The sequence below is a fragment of the Patagioenas fasciata genome, chromosome 2 (assembly GCF_037038585.1).
Source record: "Patagioenas fasciata isolate bPatFas1 chromosome 2, bPatFas1.hap1, whole genome shotgun sequence".
Taxonomy (NCBI): Eukaryota; Metazoa; Chordata; class Aves; order Columbiformes; family Columbidae; genus Patagioenas; species Patagioenas fasciata.
The window spans coordinates 88,390,166-88,412,248 of NC_092521.1; the positions used below are offsets into that span (position 1 = coordinate 88,390,166).

Here is a 22,083-nt window from a genome sequence, read left to right on the forward strand (position 1 = left end):
TCTTATTTTTTTGTTAACAGTTCCTATAATAAAAAAGCTACTCTTCAAGATTGCCAGATTCTGGTTGGAAAACTGCAGATTGCAAACCAACCTCTCTCATTTTACCTGTCTTCCAAACAGCTGTCACCAATCAAAGTTTAGAAAAGGGAAATGTATATTTCACCCTTTTACTTCCTCCTGACAACTTCAATTTCATAAGCTCCACTCCCATGTCTCACAGCAGCATTTAATCCCTATTAAAAATCACAATTCCAGGAGAGTTTAAGAGTATCTATCAGTTACTCGGAAATGGAGAATAGTCTAGTTTTCTCACAAGCCTGAGAATTCGATTTAAATATGCATATACTTGCAGATTTCAAGCACATTTCCCTGCATAGAGCAAAAATAGCCAGGCTCAGTACTACTAACATTTGGAGATGCTGGGTCACTACAGAAACTGCCACCTTCAAATGCAGGAAGGCATGAAGAGCGACAGCACGGTCCCTTTTTTCTTCATGGTACAACTCAGGGCTCACAGGATGCCGGCAGCCTCATTGTAGCCTTTCTGCTCGTGAACAAATTTCACAGGGCAGCAATAAGTCCAATAATTCTTCCACCCTCAGGACTCCAGTACTGCTACTTTGTTTTTTAATTGCATAAAGCCTTTCATTAGTAAGGCTGCTGGCAGTGGTGAGTTAGCCTGGCAAGAGGGAGAGCGAGGTCAGCTAAGTCCCCAGTCACTACTCCAAATTGTATCGCAGATGGAGGCAGCTCCGTGCGTGCTGAGAAAGCTGTGGTGTAAACTCAGAGTTGGGGTGATACTGGTCCACCCCGCTGAGGATCTGACCCAAGGCTATTTAAATGACCTTAACTCTATGTTCCTACACTATACAGACTATCTTACGAGGGAAGACAAAAAGGGCTTGTTTAGTCTAGCAAAGACAGAGAGAATATGAAGTCTGTCGGGGGACACAAGTGCTGCCTGTAAGTACCTTGGGGATAAACACTCTGGATTATTTTCTTTTTTTAAAGCTATCAGAGTCAAAGGGCAATGCTGGCATGTGAGCAAATGGGTAGACTACCCCTGGGTAAAATAAGACTGAAAATTGGAAGGAAGTTCCCAACAGTGAGGGCAGGGTGGCCCTGTAACAGTCTTCCAGATAGAGCTAATGACAAATCAGCTCAGCTCATTTCAAAATGATGTTCAACTTTTTATCTACCATATTAGGGGGGGCCTCACTGACATGCAGTACTGTAGGATATGGTAGCTCCAGCCACAAAGGACAAAACTGCGTGTCCCAGGAGACCTCTCTTCAGTTCCAGGTTCCTAAGTAACATTTGAGAATCTCTGTGCTCTGGATTTTTTCTCTGTGTGTGTGCATGAACATTCAAGTATTTGAACAATCTGAGAAACGTGAAGCTTCTCTCTCCCTGCTCCGCCAAAGCAGAGAAGGGCTGGAAACTGTTTTGTAGAAACTCTCTTTTGTTTCAAGTTATTACTGTTAAAAATAATGCCCCTAGAGCTTGGTGTCTCCCTCCTCTCAGAGTGTCTCCATCTGTGTGTGTTTGCACGTTGAGTATTTCCCTCACACATTGAAATCAGTAGACCCAGAGTAACCTTCATGAAGTAGGTAACCTGAGGGCGGTGCAAAGCAGTGGAAATAAACCAGAACATACGAAGCAGCCAGAAACAGACCTCAATATACTCAGTGCTGTACTTCTGCTTTGTGCTGCTGCTGTCACAGGAGTTTTTGGGCACCGGTTTAACCCTGTAATGGCCAAGTGCTGCCGTCACCTTTTGCCAGTCCGAGCTCTGGAATTGGTCCTGGCTCTTCCACGCAGCAGAAATTCTGAAGATGCTCTTGCTGGTCGTTGCAACTCCAGATACAGTCCAGCGAACTGCAGGGTCAGACTGTAATTAATTTACAGATTGTTCTGTTCAGAACATGGGTGGTTTCCAAATAAAGGTAAAAAAATCAGCGTTGTCATTATAAAACCTTTTAAAAGGCAGTCACATATTTCCATTGTGAATTCCTTTGGAAATACCTCTCGTTTTTTGTGCTGCTTTTCACCTGCTTATAGGGGGTGTGAAGATAGTAATGTAGAAGCATGGAGGAATGCTTTATTAGGAGAGGTAAACTGTAATTTTATTATGGTTATGGTCTATTTATGGTTCGTATATTATACGTACGCACTAAAAAAGCCCACAAACTAAAAATACTGTTTCATTAGGAGTTTATCTCAGGGTTCTCAGCTGTGATTTATCTCCCCTAACATTGACAGAACTGGTTAATTGCCCAGAACTCCCACTTTATTGAAGTCTATAGCGTTTTTGATTAATACCTGGCAAGATGTTTCACTGTGATTTTATAAAACAAATGAAAAAGGGAAGATCTCAAGCAGTTACCATCTTAACTGGTATTACTCAGCTAAAACATCCCCAGGAGCATTAAGAGATTTCCCTGAATACATACAGTAGTATGGAGTCCTTACAGTATGACAAGTCACGCTTTCCCACTGCTAATTGAGTTGATCTGATTGTAATTTTCCTTTTCAGTAATTCATTTACAATCACATTCCGGGGTGGGAAGGTTGCCATTTAATGGCTGCTTCCAAGCAATTTTCAAGATCTAAGTATTTTCAGTGATTGTAGTCCATGAAAAAGCGGGACAGACTAATAGCAGTGAAACTTTCTCTGCAAAGCACAAAGCAGCTTTTTCTTGGTGAGTGTGTGTATATATATTTCCCACACGTTTCCACGTCTCTTGTCTTGGATTCGAAGAGATAACCTCCCTCCTCGGATGAGAAGATCGCCCAGGGCTCAGCGCTTGGGTTCTGCACTGAGGCAGCCGCCGGGAAGAACATGTCACATTGCAAAGGGTCCGGTCAACGTCCGTGCCCGTGCTCAGCCGCTCCCCGCGTGCAGCCCGGCGGCCGTTACCGCTGAGCACGGACCTCCCTCATGAGGCGCAGCACAAACGCGGCTGCGCACGGCTTGTCACCAGCACGCCAGGCTCCGCCGCTTCCCTTCGTCAGCTGTTTCTGTAAAACCTCCTGGTAAGACTTCAGGAGTATAACGCTCGCAGGGCAAAGTCCTGCAGTAATTTTAAAGCCGGCTCAGCCCGCGCCGTGAGGAGCGGCACCGCACTACGGGTCCCTGGGGTCAGCGAGGGGAAGCCCCTGGGGCTCCGCCATACTCCTGGTTCCCGCTCTCACACGCGGCGGGTCAGCGAGCTCTCGCACCAGGCGCCGCACATCTCTCGAGGGCAGCGGGGGCGCAGCTGCCCGGCGAGTCAGGAACAGGGCTGTGACCCTCCACAGGCCGCAGCGCCTCCTCACCTCACGGCTGGGCAGCGCAGCGCTGCATGGGAGGGAGCGAGCGAGCCTCCCATACGCTACGCAACGCAGCGCCCTCCCGCCTTCCTTCTGGAGAACAGGACTGCCGCGCCGGGAGGGAAGGCAGCCCGCCACCCCCTGCTACAGGGAGCTGCAGCACCGCCCAGCACCGCGGGGAGCAGGCGCTGCCGGGACTTGTAGTTGGCGGGGGAAGCGGCTGCTGGCTATGTCGGGACTACGCTTCCCAGCAACCCCCGCGCTCCCCCGCCACACCGCCTCTCGCGGCCCCAGGCGCGGTCACGTTGTGTTTACCGGCGAGACCCCGCCCTGCCGCGCGAGCGGTGGCGTCACCGTCGCGAGCCTCCCTCCCTCGCGCGGCGGCCCCTGTCAGCGGCGAGGCGGGGGCTGCTTAATATTCATGAGGCGCGGGCAGCGCGCGGGGCGCGGCGCCGGGCTCACTCGCGCTCTGCCTGCCTAATGGCGCTCGCGACAGCTGGGGAGCGGGGCTGAGCCGGGCGCGAGGGCACCAGCGGAATGTTCCCCACCGCGACGTGACCCCCTCGGGACGCGGCGCCGCGCTCCGCTCAGCCCTCCCCGCGCCGGGCCGCCGAGCGGCGCTCCCAGCAGGGCGGCGGCGGCGGCATCCCCGGCCCCGCGGGCAATGGAGCCCGCGCAACAGCGAGCGAGAGAAGCCCCGGCGGCGGGCAACGGGCGGGGGGAGCCGGAGAGCAGCTCCCCGGGCAGGAGGAGTCAGGCAGCGCCCGGCGCGGAGAACGGCGTGGAACCGTCGGGCGGCGGCGGGCAGCTGGACGGCAAGGGAGCCGGCGGCCCGCGGCGGAGAAGAGGGGGAGCCGGCGGCTTCGCTCCCCCCGCGGCGCTGGCGGCCGGCGGGACTTCGGCGGCCTCTGGCGGGGCCGGCAACGCCAACTCCCTGCTTCTGCGGCGGGGGAGGCTGAAGAGGAACCTGTCCGCCGCCGTCTCCTCGCCCGCCGCCGCTGCCCCCGCCGCCTCGCTGGGCACCCGCAGCTTGGACAGGAAAGCGCTGCTGCTGAAGCCGCCCCGGCAGCTGCAACCCCTGCAGCCCCCGGAGCGGGACTGGGTGCGGCGGGACTTGCAGCGGGGCTGCGTCCACATCTACGAGCGCCACATGAACTGCTACCTGCGGCCGGTGCTCTGCACCCTGGAGACCACGGCGGCCGAGGTGGCCGCCCGGCTGCAACAGCTCGGCCACCGGGGCGGCAGCAGCGTGGTGCGGGTGCTGGGCAAGGCGGGCTCGACGCCGCAGCCCCCGCCCGAGCCGGCGGCGGCCCCCGCCGAGGCGCCGCCTGAGCCCGCGGCGGAGGGACAGCGGCCGCAGTCGGAGGAGAGGCCGAGGAGCCGGCGGGGGACGCGGAGCGGGCTGGCTGGAGGAGACTGCGGGGAAGCGGCGCGGCCCGGCCGCTTGCCCCTGGGCGGCAGCGCCGAGGAGAGTGACTTGGCCGTTGGCCGGCCGAGCCCGGCGCCCTCTGACTTCAGCCCCGGGCCGCCGCCGACCGAGCTGTATCTAGCGGGGCCGCCGCTCTCCTGCCCTTCCCTCTTGGGAGAGCTGGGGCCGGCCGGTTCCGACACCGAGAGCTTCAGCCCCAGTGCCGAGAGCGTCTCCGACCGGCTGGATCCCTACAGCAGCGGCGGCGGGGGCTCGTCCTCATCGGAAGAGCTGGAGGTGGAACCGGTGCCCCCCGATGGGGTGGAAGCAGGTGCGGGGCTGGGCCGGGGCCCCCCCTGCCCAGGGGAGCTGCCCCCGGGGCGAGCCGGGGGGGCGCCGGCGGGCGCGGCCGGCGGGCGGGAGCCGCCGGCGGGGGCCGCGTCTCCGGGGCCGCCCGCCCTGTACGTGCAGCTCCACGGGGAGACCAGCCGGCGGCTGGAGGCCCATGAGAAGCCGCTGCAGATCCAGAACGACTACCTCTCCCAGCTGGGCTTCCGGGACCTGTGGCGGGTACAGGAGGAGGGCATGGACTCGGAGACCGGCTGCCTCATCCGCTTCTACGCCGGTGAGCTAGGCGGGGCGGCGACTGGGGGAAACGACCCTTGGGGCGGCGGGCGCGGCCCTTTCCCCTCCCCGGCCCTTGGTCCGGCGGGCGGGCTGGGCGCAGCCCCTCTGTCGGGGCTGTCGCCTTTCACGGGGAAGGAGGTGGCCCGCGGGTGTCGCCGCGCCGGGGAGGGGCCGTGCGGGGAGGTCCCCGGCGGCGGCGGGCAAGCCGGGGTGTTAGCGGCCCTCAGGAGCTCCGGACTGCCCCGCAGCTGACGCGGTGCCGGAGCAGCCTCTCCTCCCTCCAACGCGCGGGTAATGGAGGTCGCTCTTCCGTTGTTTTCCGTTTCCAGCGGCAGCACTGGGCGTCCGGGGTTAATTCTGCCTTAATCTGCTGCTTTCCCTGGTGGCAAGAGACGCACCGGTGCCGCTGCTGGGCATGGAAGGGCGAAGGCTGTTTGAAGTGTTCGCAGGATGCCGACAGCTCACTCAGGGCTGAGTTGAGCTGTGTGCTCCCAGACGGCTAATAACGGAGCTCAAGATAAGGCGGGCTTATTCGGAAGAGAAAAGCTCTTCGCAGTTGTGCTTCTGAAAGAGGTTGCAACTGTGCAGGGTGCACGGATTCCTGAGCTGAGAAGAGTGCACGTCTGCAAACGAAATCCTGTATATAGCTTTCTGTGCATTTGGAATCAATTTTTTCGTTTGTTAGAGTAGCGGGACTTCACTGAGGGACTGAGGCAGTAAGCAAGGGAAGTACACAACTATAGGGTATAGCCTTTGAAAACAGTCTAGTCTAAAGGTTTATAATAAAAAGGCAGAAGCTTTTTAATGCAGCTTTGCTGTTGCAACTTAACAGTACAGAATGTGGGGAGTGTTAGGTGGAGAAGTTAGCTCCCACGTAGTAATTATGCAGCTTTCTGCAGTTTTAGAGAGGTTTAAAAATATCTTGTGTGTCAGTTGAATTGCTTTGTATAAAACACTTATTGTAGTTTTGGAACTCCTTGGCTTTTATCCATACTGTCCATCTCTCCAAGAAGGAGAAATTGTTTAATGTCCAAGTTAGTGTTCAAATACTTAATAAGCTTTCTTGTGAAATAGGTAAGTGTAGCATCCAAAGACCAAGGTCACACTAGCAAAGCAGCAAATGCCATCCACCTCCTTGCCCGGTTGGCTGAGCAGAGTTGGTCCTTCACTGAACCGTAAGAATTCAGTGCTTTAACTCTGAAAAACATGGAGATATTTCTTTTGAGTGAATTCTGCTGAATACCGAATAGAGGCAGTAATGGCAGGGTGGGAAGGCAAGCAGTGAGCTGGAAAAGTGCCCTTCTTTATTCAGGAGAGTGTGGGAGTTGTGGCGAGTGGTCAGTTCACTGTTTCTTCAGATTTCTTGGTCTGTTGTATAATGACCCCACCATAACGAGTGCAGAGTGGTATTCATTTGAGGGATTTGAAGAAATAAGTTAGATATGCTGGGGTCAGAAAGGAGCTAGAGTGGAAGTCAGGAGATGATGCTGGAAAAGGTGTTGCTTCCTTTAGTTCCAGTCCTACAGTTAAACGGGGATGCACAGACTTGTTTTAAAATGAAACAACCGTGTGCCTCCTCTCCTAGTAGGATGTGTTCTAAAGAAAACACAATCAGAAAACGTAGCCAGGTTTTACACACAGTGAAGCCTCTTTGCATGTAAGGGTTTTTTATGCATTAGATGATTAATTCTATTTGTTAAATGTGAATGTTCCAACTCTATTTAATTTCAGTGTCTCAACTTGATTGCTAATGTAGCTCGTGCATTCCGGACTTCCTTGTACAGAGCTACTAAATAGAAATGTATTTTTATAAGCATATGTAGGATTAAATTAATGCAAATTTCTTACGCAAGTTCATATGCTAAGAAGTGTGCCTCTGTACTTCAAAAGTTAAGTGTTTTTTGAAATCCTTATCTCTTTGAGGGGATCTGTGATCAACATCTAAACCACCTCTGATCAGGTGCGTGTAGCAGAATGGTTGCAGCATCTAATGCGCCAGACCAGCCAAAAACAGCTAAGAAAATATGACTGACATGTAACCACACTGATTTTATGTAACTGTCTTGGCAAGTTACCTTAGCTTCCTTATTTTATCCCCCCTGCCCCTGAAGATGAAAGGAAGGGGAGACACTTGAAAAGAATACACATCAAATTAAACTGTAAAAGGGAGTGGTTTTTTGGCCTCAAAGTTAAGGTGTTTTGCTTAGGAGAAGTACCTTTTTTATAAATGATCCTTCAGGATCATACCCTAAGGAATGCTTTAAACCAGTGATTTCCTGTTTGCTTGGTACTCCATTGGTTTAAGCAGCCTGGTTTGTCCCAATGGATACAGAACCACTGGCATCTCTATCCCTGTAATTTCCTGCAAGCTGTCTTGCTAGGATTTGGTGATCTTGGTCTTGTAGTGATGTGAAGTGGCATAAACCTAGGCTGGATTTGTTGCCTTGCTTCTAAAAAGAATTCTTTCACCTAATCCTGTTGCAGTAGGGAGAGAAGAAGAAAACATGGTGGTGACTTCTGGGCTTTTTTTATTTATGGGGATAGGCAGTTTTAAGGCTGGAGGATTGCTATATTGAAACTTCACATTACAAATTCCAAATAAGATAAGATTATACAGCCAGTTATTTTAGTGATTATTGTAGGCTGGTAATTTCTCTAGTTGTGGAATCTGGAAAGTACATATTTTTAAAAAAATGCAGAGGATCAGGATTTTTCATGACTATAAAAAAACTTTTAAAATAAGTATCAGTCTACAAATATTCTGTAAATGAAATACCTGTTATTTAAATGCAGAATTCCAAATTTAAAACCCCCCAAAACCAAAATGCGGCACTAAGAAGGTAGAAGTGCTTCCTGTACATTGCTTTGATTCATTTCCAAACGTGGTTAGTACATCTTTCTTTTGGTATCTCATCTCATTTTCTTACTTTGAGTGTATGTGTGGTTGATTTCTTCAGTCACTTGACTCCGAGCATTAAACAGGTAATACCGTTGCTAAAACAAAACCCCTACAGATTTAAGGGTCTGATCCCACTCCCTGTAACATTGGTTTGAGCAAAACTGGGCATTAGTGACTGGTCACGCATATCAACTTTTTTCTCTGTTGAAATCTATCTCAACAAAAGATACTGTCCTCGAAGTATTGAAATACTTAATATCTATTTAAAACGATATGGTTAAATAGCTTTCCACTGAGATATTATGTTACTGAGTTATGGAACTGTATAAGAATCCATAGTGCGATTACAGTCATGATATTGTCGCTGGGAGACCGATTAGGTCAGACTTACTAAACTATTCCTAAACCCCTAAGAGTGGCTGTGATCCAGAAGGCTTCTCACAAACAAGTTATAGTATTCCTTATTGCTCTGTAAAAATAGTTTTTGTAAAACATAAGTTGTCCCAGTGGCCTTGGCTTCTCTATAATTTGCATGTAGGAGGAAAAATAGACTAATATACCAATCTCATTAATTTAAAAACTGCAAAACCGCTTATTTGTTTTGAGACTTTAGATCAAAAACAAGCATGAACTCTCATGCAGTGGTGTGTTCTGGAGCATCTGCATGGCAAGGAGTGTGAGTAACATGATCTTGATCTTGAAGACTGGTTCAGTACAATAGGTGTTTGAGGCTTTTTTGTTTTACTACTGAAAGGTGATCTTATTTGTGATTCTGGCACTTGACCGCAATTAAATTCCCTGCTTTTTGATGTGACATAGGGCTTCTGCACCTGCTGGTATCATCAAATATATCACTTCAGTAGATGATTGCCTATAGGCAACTAAGAAATGCCAGATGTAATTACTGGTGTTAATTTTGTAACTGGCTGTCAGATTTTATGTGAGAAGAGATGCTTTTTGCTCATGTGGCCTTTCGGAAAGGTGTGAGGAGAAACGAATCCAGCTTTGTCTTAAAGTTCATTACAATAGATGTTGGTCTGTCCAGTATGAAGACAAGGATGGCAAAATCTCATGTCAGAATCCATCACAGTGATCTAAGCAGTTGTTTAGTTGTTTCGTTTTTTTTTTTTCTTTTCTTTTTTTTTTAAGTAGGGTCACACTAAGACTTCTAGGTATGTGGATGGAAACGTGTTTAGATGCATGCCTGCCTTTGGATGAAAACACCATAGGTCTGGCAGTGCTGAGTTTTGTGGAACGTGATGTATTGAATTGCTAGCTGCTTGTTGTGCGACTTGGTGAATAACTCAGTTCAGCTATTTAATACATAAGTAAACTTAATTTAAGATGCGTAAGTGCCGTTAAGGGTGGAAAACGTGCCAAAGACAGACCTGTTTCTTAACTGAGGGTAGAACAGCTGTGCCATAAAGAGCTTCTGCTTTTAGAGCCCTGGCTTAGTTCTGAAATGCAATATCTTATTTAACATTAAATAAATAAATTCATATTAATGTGAATTAATTTTTTTTTTCAGATGTTGTGGTTGAGAGGGAGAGGTCTCTTTGAGCTTGTCTGAAACAGAAAGGAAATACAACTTCTCTCTAGGGCTGCCATGATCTTGAATTTTTTTTTTTTTTTTTCTTCCTAGTGTGACTTGGATGTACATTCTTTTACCTTGTAATCATTTATGTGTTGGCACCTCCTGGAAAGAGAAGTAATACGTAAAACTTTCCACTCTGGGAAGCTATCTCATTTCAGTTAACTTAGCGTGTTTAAATCCAAACTTGGTCTTTGATGGGACCCAAGCAGTGGAATTTCTAGTCCTGCTCCGCAGGAAGATTGAAAATGCCTGCAGCGCTGTTGCCTATCTCCACTTGTCCATGTGCGTGGCCATTTGCTTATCTCCTCACCCTTGGAACGGGGTCTTTCTGAGTAAGGCAGGCAGCTTTTGGAGGCTCTGAGGGTGCTGCGACTGTTCCTCCCGTGCAGGAGGAGCTGTGCAGATAGTGTTGGAATGCTGGCAAAACCGCAACTCGGCTTTGGTATGCGACAGCTGTTGAGTACAATGGTTTCTGCAACTTTTAAATTCCGTTGTGCTCCTGGCTAGGGTCCATAATTTAAGTATGTGTGAAGTACCAACACGGGAGATTTCAGTGTGATGTACATGAGAGTTACTATATATACTAAGTGTGTAGTACCAAAATTGGTACACCCAAGAGGTGAATATCCTCACTGTTGCAGCATGGAATGCAGCATTCTCCCTTTTTTTTTCTTTTCTTTTCTCTTTATGTATTTTGATACGATTCCTCCTTCCATGTCTCACTATTTCCATAATTTTTTTAAAACTCTGCGTAAACATCCTCTTGGTGATGGAAGTGCTGATATACCTAAAAGCCCTTGTGCAATTAAAACATCCATCTGTTCTGTTAGGACACTGACTGCGCTGTGTCTGAAGCACTGTGTGGTTCTTGGGAAGATACTACTTCATAGTACAGAAAAAGGAACATTTATTTGAAATGGCATTAGCAACTGGTATGTGCTTCTTAACTACCAAAAACTACTTTATTTTGTAAAACAACGTAAATAGAGATTTCTTTACTATCCAAGCAATCCTCTGGAAAAGAACCTGGTATTAAACATTATGTCTGAGGAGATCAGTTTGGGAAATGTGTGCATGCAGGATTCCATAGAATAGAATCTTAGAGATGGAAATCCTAAAGAGTACTACTTGTTACACCGAGCTGTTTAATTTGGAGGGAACCTGTGCCTTGCATGCTTACAGCTACATTTAAGGATGGTCATCGTGAATTAACTTTAAGCTATTAGTATCTTGATTTAAACAATTAAAAAAATGAAAAAAAGACTGACTTGAGGCTTTCTACTTGCCTTAGGCAATAGAAGCAAAGACACTTTTGACTTAGTCTTCAGTGTTTCATTATTTCACTGCTAGTGGAATGTGGCACACTGGCATTTTAGGGCAGATAAAATAAATCTGCATATGAACTTGTTTTCAGCTTCCCTTGACTCAATTTTATTCTTCTGTTTTAGACCTTTTTCTCAAATGAGGATTTGCACTCTGTTAAGGCGTGTGTCTGAAATAGCCCTGTAGTAACTTTATTCTTTGACCTAGAGAACTCAGTGTTGCTTTTACCTGTGAGATTTTGGTTGGTTGGTTGGTTAGGTATCTATATCTTGGTGGGGGAGGTGGGGAGGGTAGTTCAAATGGAATAGACATCGATGCTTGGAGTCAGTTGCAGTTTCTGTGGGGAAACTAAGTAAAAGGGGTGGGGTGGGGTGTTCTGTCTTGTTTTGTAAGCTTCGCTGTCTTGGCCATGCGATTCCAGCTTGTTTTTTCCTTCTCAAATATATTTGAGAGAAATGTAACCACCCTTTGTAAGCAACTAAAAAGTTTTAAACTTACTGAAAAGTGAATGTGTCAACTTTTTCTAGACTTGGCTCTAAAGTTGGAATTCTGAAACACTAAGCTCTTCACAAGATACTGAAGAAACGTCATAGGAAGACAATGTCCTCATCTTAAAAAAATAATCAATAACCTCTTGCTTATGATAATCACTTGTGAGACAGGAGACTCAAATTAAAATTCCAACTGTTTGGTACTGACAGATGAGTATAGATTTGAGGTAGTTAAGCTCTGCACATTTCGTGTCGAAGTTTCTGGGAAAATTCTAGATTTTCAGGTTCCTGCTTCACTTACAAGTGCCTTGCTTTATTCTTTGTGTGAATTTTGCCCTTCAAATAGCTTTTCTAGACACATGAGTTAGCTGCAGCATTACCTTTTTGGAGGTGATAATTTTTACATTTTACACTATAAAATAATTTGTATTTGCTGTAGAATATTTTTTTTTCCAATTAGGCTGGCATTTATCCAATGTGATATCTTAACATGGACACCATTTTCCAAAAATAACTGGTTGCAAATTTTAATTGAACATTTTCCAACTGTTGTTAAATACTGAAGCCATCTTGGGCACTGGAGAATTTTAAATTTAAGTCCTTTTCTTTATGATATATTTTAATTGACTCTTAATTTACTTTTTAACGTATGTACGCTATATGATAAAATGTTACATGCAAAAAATAGATTTCACTTGCCTGTTGGAATGCAGCAGCTGTCCTAACAGCACGGGCTGGTGCATGTGGGTTGTAAATGAATAACAATATTGTGTCCCGCTGAAATTCTATTCAGGATTTCAGGTACGCAGAATTAATAGTAAAAGGAGCTTTCTGTGGTGTCCATGATGACATACCCACTTTGGTGTATACTTCTTTGAAAACCAAACCAAAAAAAGGTACTGGCAGGAATTGCCATTTTGAGTCCTGTCTAAGTTGCCATGTCTGTGGTCATTGCCTCCACTGTCACATAAAATCATTTAATTACATAAGCTGATAGTTCACATTCTTTATGCCAATTGCCACAGTGGAGATTCCTCTTGCTTCCCTGTTTAGCTAACTAGCTAGTCCTGACCCTCTGGGTCTGATGGCTGAGACTTTCTGCTCCTGCGGTTGTGGTGAAAATATGTAGAAGAATGAAAATGTTGGGGGTGTTTGTGCTCCCCCCCATCCAAATTATTTAAGGACCAAAATTTGTTCTTTGAAGAACATTGGATGTAAAAATGACAACTGCTAAATGTGGAAGTGAGACCTCCTGGAGTGAGGAGTCATTTAATTTCACAACATAGCATACTATTATCTGAAACATTTTCTATTGATGGGGAAGTAAAATTTCTTCCAGCTGACTTTTGACTTATTTGGAGGGAGGCTGAAAATACTTACTACCCAACTAACTGTGTTCCTCGATTTGACAGCTAACTATTTATGTATTGATCTAAAATACTGAGTTTCGGGGGATTTTTCGCTCCAGTTTTATCTAGCTTAGTTCTCAGTGTAGAAGGAAAATGAAATTATGTAAGCGGAGAAGATGTTTCAAGTTTGACTCAACATTTTTTGTGGGCCAGAGTTAAATTTGGACCTTTACGGGGTCCTGGTTGTTCCTGGTCTTGTCCAATGGCAACAGGAATCTTCAAGCTAACTTCACTGGTCTCTGAATTGTTTTCATAATTCTCAAAACCCCGTAATAGCCACATGAACTGGTTCCTCTCATCTGCAAGCACTCTAAGTGCCCTGCCAGCTTATTTAAATAAAGACAAAGCAGTGGGCCTTGGTCCAAGGGGTAACGAGGAGCTGGAATGCCTTTGAAGTTCAGGACCCTGGGCTGTAGGTGCCATTTACATAAACCTCATTATGTAATCTGAATGCAGTTTCTTTTCCTGTTTGTTTGATTTATAAATCTTTGTGTCCAGGAGAAAGAGATAGTAAGACCTGTAATTAAGATAAGTAGCAGGCCACTCCTTTTCTGAGTGCATGCTCTGGTGAGGAGAGAATTTTAGATGCCGCATTAAGGGTAGAACAAAACCTGTGATTCAGACACCTTCAGTTGATGAGAATAATACCAACTCCTTTCTTTTGAAAAGCTGCATGCTTCTTTAAACAATAACTATGCCTAGTTCAACCTATTATTTCCTTTAAAATAGATGATACAGAAAAGCTTAAAGTTCTTGCTAGCATTAATTTTGGTTTTATATAAGTCACAGAGTGTCTTCATCTAAGCAGCTCTCATCAGTTTTCAAGCTACCTTGAAACTAGCAAGTTTCTAAGTGGACAGTGAGTTTTCTGATCAGAATTGCATACAATGCCATTTAGTTACCCTCAAATACTTACTTTTTCTTCCTGTCTTGTCCTCTCCAGCCTTTTTTTAAAAGCAGATAATAAGCAGTAGCACTGGGTTCGTGATAAAGAGTCCCGCAAGCAGCAGAACTGACTGCAGATGCAATCTACTTGCTCGTAAGATGATTGGTCAGATCTTCCACTGTCTTCTTATCACCAGTTATTTTATGATTATTGACTCAAATTGTAAGTGATGGAGAAACGTATTTTTCCTTCTCCTGTGTGTTACTTGGTGGGACAGACAGACCTCTAGGGGACAACAATCTCCGTTAGCAGCCATTTTATTTATGAGACTTAATTGTGTCTGAGACAATGTAATATTATATTCACGATTTACTTTCTGTGTCTACATATATTTACTCTCATGCTATAAAGCTTGCCTGTTGGAATAAAAAAAGTTAATGACAAAACCTGTTACAAATGAAGTAGTGGAATGCCTGGGAGAAGGCTGGCATGTGTAATGTACTGATGTGGATGGGCTAGGGACTCTTGGTTTCTTCTGGTACCAGTGTTTTGTGGCTACAAACACAAAGGCAAGATAGTTTGCAGGTTGCAAGTGGAATGTTTCTCAAAGTGAGGTTAATCATGTGTTTGGGAGATGCAATTTAACATTTCAGAAATACGAAAAGGAGCTTGTTGAAAGCTGTGTAGCATGTAATTATACAAAAGGTTTTTCTTCCCTGTTTTGGTCCTAGAGTTGAGGATTTTTAATGTACTGTCTCAGTTAAAAGTGTGGAGCTCTAAATATGGTTGCGTGGATTAAAAATTCAACGGTTAGAAGTAGACCTGAGTTTATAGCCTTTCAGGACAAGCATTTAACTTCTTTGTCTTGGGAGTCCTAGCTGATAAAAGAAAGGACTGGCCAAAAATGAGAATCTGAAGTCTTTGAAGTGTCCAAGCACTGTGAAGTAGCTGTGGATGTGTCTTTTTTTTTTTTTTGGTGGCATGGAAATCATGTCCCTTATCTGTATCAACCAAAACAGGATCTGTAGTCTGTATATTCCCTGTGAATAAACCAAAGATTAATGTGATACATTTCACACTATTAAATATAGAAACTACTTCCATTTCATAACTTCCAGAACAATGGTATCATCTGTATAAGTATATTAATTCCCTTTAAGATTAGACTATAGCGCTGAGAACTGCTTGATTCGTGTCTCTTTAATCTTCTTAATCAAATGACAACTTTAATTCCTGCTAATATGAGAAGAGTACATGAAATTATTTTACTTTGTTTTGCTTTACAGATTCTATCTTAGGAGTGTCTGTTGTAAGAAAAAATCTTTTGGAATATTTATTTTCTGAATCCATGTGATAAAAGACCCTAATTTATTTTGCAGCTTCCAGCTGTATCCTTCATAATTGAGACTTAAAATCAAAATACGTTGATCCATATTGGTAGATATTGTAGTACAAAGACTAAGATGCTTTGTAGCCTGCAGTGGATTAAGTCATGTTCTTTCTGTCAGTGTCAAAATTAGTGTTTCTCTGGATAAAATGGTCTACTAGAGCCTGGGGTATCTATTCTGTTTAATTTGCAACACCAAGTGGGGTGTGATCCTTTGTGTAGTGCTCCACTGGAGTGAGAGCAGCTTTCAGTACCACTTGCTGCTTCGGTATTGCATTAATAGTTCGAGTTCCTGGCAAATAACTGATATTACTTACAATGTGGAAACGGGGGTATACAGATTTGCAGAATGCACAGTCTTGAAACTGTCGGCAGATTGCAAAGCATAGATCAACTGCAGATCCTTCTAGCCTAGAATATGCAGCTAAACTCTTACTTTTTTCCATCCTTTTTCCTTCTGGAAGTTTTGGGGCATTCTTGGCTGCACTTGCCAGCTCACCCACTTTGTACAGTTTTAGTCCTCTTGAAGATTTTTAGGGTTTTCTCTGCAATGCCCATTTGTCAGTACAATTCTGTGTGTTGATTCCCTCCCCCTGCCCCTGTATATACAAGGCTATATGCGAAACAGTACCACGAAGTTACTTGTGGAGAAGAGCATTTATTCTAGCATGACTAACGTGAGGCTACAAAAATGAACAAACAAAATTCTCTCCAGAAACTCACAATGCATAGCTGTGTATCTTAACAAGGTAAGATGAGGCAAGGATGTAGTCAAAGGAGATAAAAAGAGCAGAGTCTTAAAGGGGTTTAAGATGTGTTTTACCTTTATATTACAGAAACCAGCATGTGAAAAGGTTTTGTTTGTTCTTCACCCAGCAGTGCATCTGTTGTGAATGTAGGATTTTAAGAGGCAAAGATTGTGACCTGCACAATGTTCTTAAAGTGCTTGTCTTTTAGAAGAATTTGTAAACTGGTTATGAAAGAAAGAAAGGAAAAAGGCTAATCTTGCATAGTAAGACTTACGGCTGATGGTAGAAGAGTTCATGCTGTTACAGCGCTTGAACGTAAAATTGGATATACTGTATCTTTAACATTAGCATGACTTGTAGACAGTGGTATTACATCTGGCACATCCATAAGGCTTACGCTTCTTAGGAATGCATACAGTAAACGTGGAAGAGATTCGACATTTGGCACTGTTCTTTTGCTTGCAGCCACCAGCTAAACTAGACAGGATCAACAGGTTAAGTTAAAAAAATGCAGTTACCAATCATTGTCTTTTCTGAATTATGAAGGAAGGTACTGCTGAGGGATATGATACAGGGCAAGTCTCGTCTCCTCTTGTAGACCTGAAAAAGGACAGATTCCTGATATGTAGATTCTGGGAGCTCGGTGTGTAGACTTCTGTCCAGGAGAGATTGTGTATGTGTGCTCGTCACTGTAAATGCAAGAACAGCTGTAATTTTGATAGGGGCACACTGTTCTTGCACCTATACATTGTCTTTGTTCTGTGAGGTTCTTAACCATATTGCGCTTAAAGAATTGGTGAGTTGCCTTTCCAGATACAGTATTGTTACTTCAGGTTTGTTTGGCAAACCCTAATCAGAGATGTTATATGACACTCTCTTCAATAGGCCCGTTGGCCATTGTGCCTTGGCACTCTATGGGTTTTTGGTGGCACTTTTGCTCAGATCTTTATTGCTCATATCCACTATTTTTCTAAACGTGTAGGGCATGTACTCAGTTGAAAATTGTTTGAGCCTTTCTCCATAGACATACCTATACTGCTTTACGGCAAAATGTGTTGATATGCAAAGACAGCTGGAGACTAATGTCTAATGTTCATATATAATGTAGATGCTGTCCATACCAAAACAAATCCGGTAGCATTAAGTTAATACCCACTAATTTTCTCATAGTAGAAATGTCTGAATATAGCAGTGTTATCATCCATTGTAGCAGGGAAGTCGTACAATATCCTTATTTCCTTAATGAAAGATTAGGCAAACGTTGTCTTATCATTTATACATAAACATCCCATTTTGTTGTTTCAGATTCTCTTGAGCGTCTGTGCACTGGAGTTTTTCTTTTCCTTTTAGCAACTCATGCTTAGGAGAACATACCCCCATGGGACTGTCTGCAGACAGGCACCATTGGCTACTTTGCTTTGAATGTGAATATTGGTTTGCCTCCTTTTTGTTAGTGAAAAGCGTGGCTGCAGTTAGTTATAAGTTGCATTAAGTCATGCTGGCATGGCCACTAATCTGAGTGTTTCAGTATGATTTGAATTGATGGATGGCTGTCATCTTTGTGGCAAGGCACAAGGATGCGGCACTGGTGTCAGTAAAGGTGTTACGTGCAACAGGCTGAGTTCCCAAATCGTAATCAGGGCTAGCTGAACTGTAAAAATGAGTTCACTGTGCTGTGGGTTACTGTAATCTTTCCCACTATCTGTTATTCTCACTCTATTCATTTTCTTGCATGTATGTGAGGCTGTTGAGAGATTTGGTGAGAAGCAGTGTTCTCGATAAAAGGAAACTGCTCTGATTCTGTTTCCTAATAACCTGTAAGGCAAATTGCTGAGTGCATTCATTCCTTGCTAGTTATAAAGGGAGGGAAGGTTGCACATGGTTGGAAAAAAAGCAGAGTTTTTGTCATCTCACTGTTTGCTAGCTGTAGTTACTCTTATTAACATGTATGCTTTAATTTTTACTGAAGGCAGTTGAAGTGAGATGAGGGTTAGAATGCTGACACATGAGTGCATCTGGTTAGGGGTTGAAGGTACAGCGGTAAATACAGTTGTAGCTTGCCTGCGAGTGTCACACGTTTCCTGATGAATGAAGAGTGAAGGTGAAAAACGTGAGATGAAGAAGCAGCAGTGTGGTTTGTCTGCAGACTAGCTGGTGAAGGCTCTGGCCACAGGCAGAGCAGCAATCTCCCATGGTTGCTAGCTCTGCTGGGTGCTGGCAGGAGGGTGGTGGGGACACGGCTCTGAAGAGAGGAGAAGGTTTCGGCAGAGTCACTGGGGCTGTCTGTTCCTCACAGGCACTGGGGACAGGGTTTCTTTCGTATGCTGTCTAATAGATTCAGCCTTTTATTTTATCATATAATTAAATAACTGAGCCTTTGTGAGGCTCCTGAATTCCTTTAATTTAGCGGCAGTACAGAAGCTGAATTCAGAGCATTCATGGGCCTGTACTATCTCCCTGACTACTTGCCAGGTCTATTCATGCTGTTCTGAGTGCAGGAAGTTCTCACATTCATTCAGGGTTGCCGGGTGGGGGGGGGTGGGGGTGGAAGGCGTTGTGTGTTTGGCTTTATTTATTTATTTAAGCAAGGGAAATGGTTATAAGGAAAATTCTTCAACTATTCCCTTGGACCAATTTACCAACTGTTAATCTGTGAGTAAATAATGGGAACGGTTTATACACTTGGCAGCTCTTGAGGAAAAGGAAAGAATCGTGAGAAGTTCACAGTCCACAGCCCCAAGATAACTGAATACTTTGGTATGTTGGGATTTGTCTGAACAGGGATAGACCAGGACTTTTTTGTTAGCACATGTAGCCTTATACATTCTGAAGTACTGAGTTTGATGAGGAAAACTTTACTCTGGCGTGTGGTAGCTGGCTGCTTATACTTGTTCAAGTTAAATAATTCTTTCTCTACTGGACTTTATGCTTTAGCTGATACTTTCGTCATCTTTTACAGACCATTACTGATGCCGTGTTGAGTAGAGGATGAGGAATTGCATTTGCTGCTTGGTGAGGAGGGAAGGTGGTAACAGTGGCTTTCCTTTGCTTCAAGGGAAGGGTAGAGAGAGGACAAGAAGGTGTAACAAAACTGAGAAAGCAATGACTAAATCGAAGTGAGTAGAGAAGAAGTACAAAATGCTTTACAAACTTTAAGTATGCATTTCACTTCCTAGGAGCTGTCCCACATCTCTAATCTGTGGTATCTAATCTTTATAACTAGATACCACAGTGACAGATAGAACTGACATGTGTAAAGTGCATAGGAGAAAGGAAAATGACTTCTCAGTGTGGGTTTTCTGTGGTAGAACTGATGCGTTGTGGGAAGTGTGCAACCATCTAGGATGAGTATAGCAGGTATTCCACAAGTTGCGTTTTCACCAAAGCAAACAGATTTGGGGTAGTACTGACTCTCCTGTAGAGCTTGTGTTCACTTATAGAGTGCTGTATCTGGATCCTCTGTTGCAAAATGGAAAGAGAATTGCTTGACAGAACAGTGGGTATACACCATTTGGGAACTACGAATGAGCAGGGAAGTCATAGCTGAAAACGGTTTTATGCAGACAGAGTGAGTTACATCTAACCTGTTCAATCTGGAAACTGAATTGGAGCTGGGGAACCCAAAATTCATTTCTCTGGCTCATAGGATGTGCTGAAGTACAAGTTTTTATGCTGGAATATAAAACTTGCAAGCTGATGTGCCCTTACAAATAATGTTTTAAACTTAAGTTACCTTAAGGCTAAGTAATCACCTTTATAACATTCCACCTTTATGAGGATCCTGGTGTGCACAGGACTTAGTGATTCCCCTGCTATGAGACTTAATTTGCTACTTTGATGTTGTCCTATAACTTCCTGCTCTTCTGAAAACTGAAATGGGTTTTTGAGTTGCATTCCCTTCCTGTGTAATTTTTATAAGTAAAAGCATTGCTCTTATACTCTGACACGGAGTATTTGGGCTCATTTTGCCCTTTTCTCTTTCTGTCCTCTAGCTTGCAAGTTTTAGAGATCAGTCTGAAATCCTCTTCATGAGATTAAAAGTGTTGTGAATGAAGTAGTTTTCTTAAGGCGCCATAGTTTCTGGAATCTCGGTCTGTTAAGAACATTTACGTATGGATTATGGCACATGTTACCACACGTGCAACTGTGGAAGTAATGCCAAATGTCTGGATTGTTCTGCCAAAAACAAGGAAATAAGGAGTGTAAAATTACTGCCATGGGTTAGCCTTTTCATATTGCTCATTTTTTTTCTTTACTTTAGAACTATGAGTTTTGATTTCTGTTTCGTATTACAAGTAATGGTGCTGAATATCTTTGGCAGCTTTTTCCTTTTAAAACAGCTTAGCATTTTAAGCTACAGAAGTACTGTGACGGCTTTGATTTTTACAGATTTGTATTAAAAACCTTCTGCTTGCCTATATGTATAAAATTATATATTAGATATAAGTTTTCAATCTCTTCAGAGTTTAGAAGGTCATTAATTAAACTTATTTTGTGAACTCAATTTCATAAGACAAAAAAGTGTATGGAAGCACACATTTGCTTCAAGGATCGTTTTCTGGTTTGTTGTGTTTTTTATTTTTTTTTTTTAACAGCTTGGGTGAGTCCTTAGCAAAATGGAGATAAATAGCATCAGCTGTTCCACATGTTCTTGAGTGGTGGAGGAGGGGAGCATGTCACTTGAGGGAAGGTTTACAAGTTAAAACTCCTGTTGCCAGGCAGCCCAAGAAGTGAGTTGGCATCACTTGGAAATGAGAGCAAATTGTGGGCTGATGTTGGAGCAGAGTGGACAATGGAGAAATAGAGAAAATGAAGAGAAACTTGGCTGCTTTTAAATTAGCTTGTTTTCCACTTCCAGAATACAAACCATTAAAGAGAAGGTCACTGTCTTTGAAAGTCTAACTGTATTGTGAGTAACAGGAGAGCTGGGCTACATGGAAAGTGTAATTCCCTTCCCTTTTTTATCATTGTAGCATGTTGTGGCGAGTTAATGACTGCTGTTACAAAATGAGGTGTTTGAACACGTGTAATTGTACTGTTGCTCCTCCTAGCTGTAAGAGTTGTGGGTAGGTGAATGCTCAAGAGTCACCCTTTCTCCTCTAATGCCAAGTTTAGCTGCTGGCTTATATAAGTGAGTTAAGCATTTGCCACAAGATGCTTCACACAAGATATTACCACCTGTAAGGACCAGTCTCCATGGGATTGTGGTGTTTCCTCTGCCTGTCTGATCTGGAATTAGGGACCCATCACATTGGTAAAACAGCAAACACCTTGTAGATGAACTTTACACATAAAAGTGTCTTGGTTTTTAATGAAAGTCACTTCTTGCCTGTCTCCTTTTCCCATCATGAGTGGTGTAGGATTTGGTCTGTTGGAACATATGCCTCTTGTCAGTGTGCGTGTGTTTAGCAGAATGTTGTAAGATAGTAATTAATGTTGTAGCCATCATGTGAATGGAAAATATTTCTGCAAACATGTCTATATATCTAGATACTTAAGAGGATAAAACTAGGCTTTGGAATTTCCCTCTGGTCCTGTTTAGCTTAGTCAACCCTTAGACACACTTTATTATGATAGTAATGGTTATCTACCATTGCTTTACTTTTAGTATCAACTTTGCACTGTCCTTTGCAAGAGCATAATGTGCAAACCAGTAGCAGGTGGTGCAAATCAGGACAGTCAGATGGAGGTTATGTTGTTACTTTCTGTCATCTGGCAAATTTCTGTCATTTCTTCAGTTTCCTTGTGAGTTTAAGAACTGTTGTGGTTGTTGTGTAGCACCTTTCTTGAAAATGTTTTAATATTTCTACTTCAAGCCTTGAAAGTTGGAAAGTACAGTATCGTAGGCATATATTAATTCACTGGTGTTCAGTGTTTGCATTTTATAATGGGTATCAAAGACTGATTTAGCTAGGACTCTGGCTTCTCCTAGGATTCTTGTGTCCATACAGGATACAACTTAACTGTATAATCTTACTGATACAACAGTGCTGTTTTC

The 22,083-nt window shown here is 44.1% G+C and overlaps 1 protein-coding gene across 2 annotated transcripts in view; it reads left to right on the plus strand.

Annotated features, from left to right (window-relative positions):
- The first annotated feature begins 3,686 nt into the window (after window positions 1-3,686).
- Window positions 3,687-22,083, plus strand: part of PHLPP1 (PH domain and leucine rich repeat protein phosphatase 1) — a 144,062-nt gene continuing 125,665 nt past the window's right edge. The window contains exon 1 of one of the 2 annotated variants that reach the window (XM_065830890.2): window positions 3,687-5,345. In XM_065830890.2, the coding sequence (XP_065686962.1) occupies window positions 3,977-5,345 (1,369 nt within the window). In that variant the 5' untranslated portion in view covers window positions 3,687-3,976. The remainder of the gene's footprint in view (window positions 5,346-22,083) is intronic. The other variant, XM_071804521.1, reaches the window with a different exon arrangement.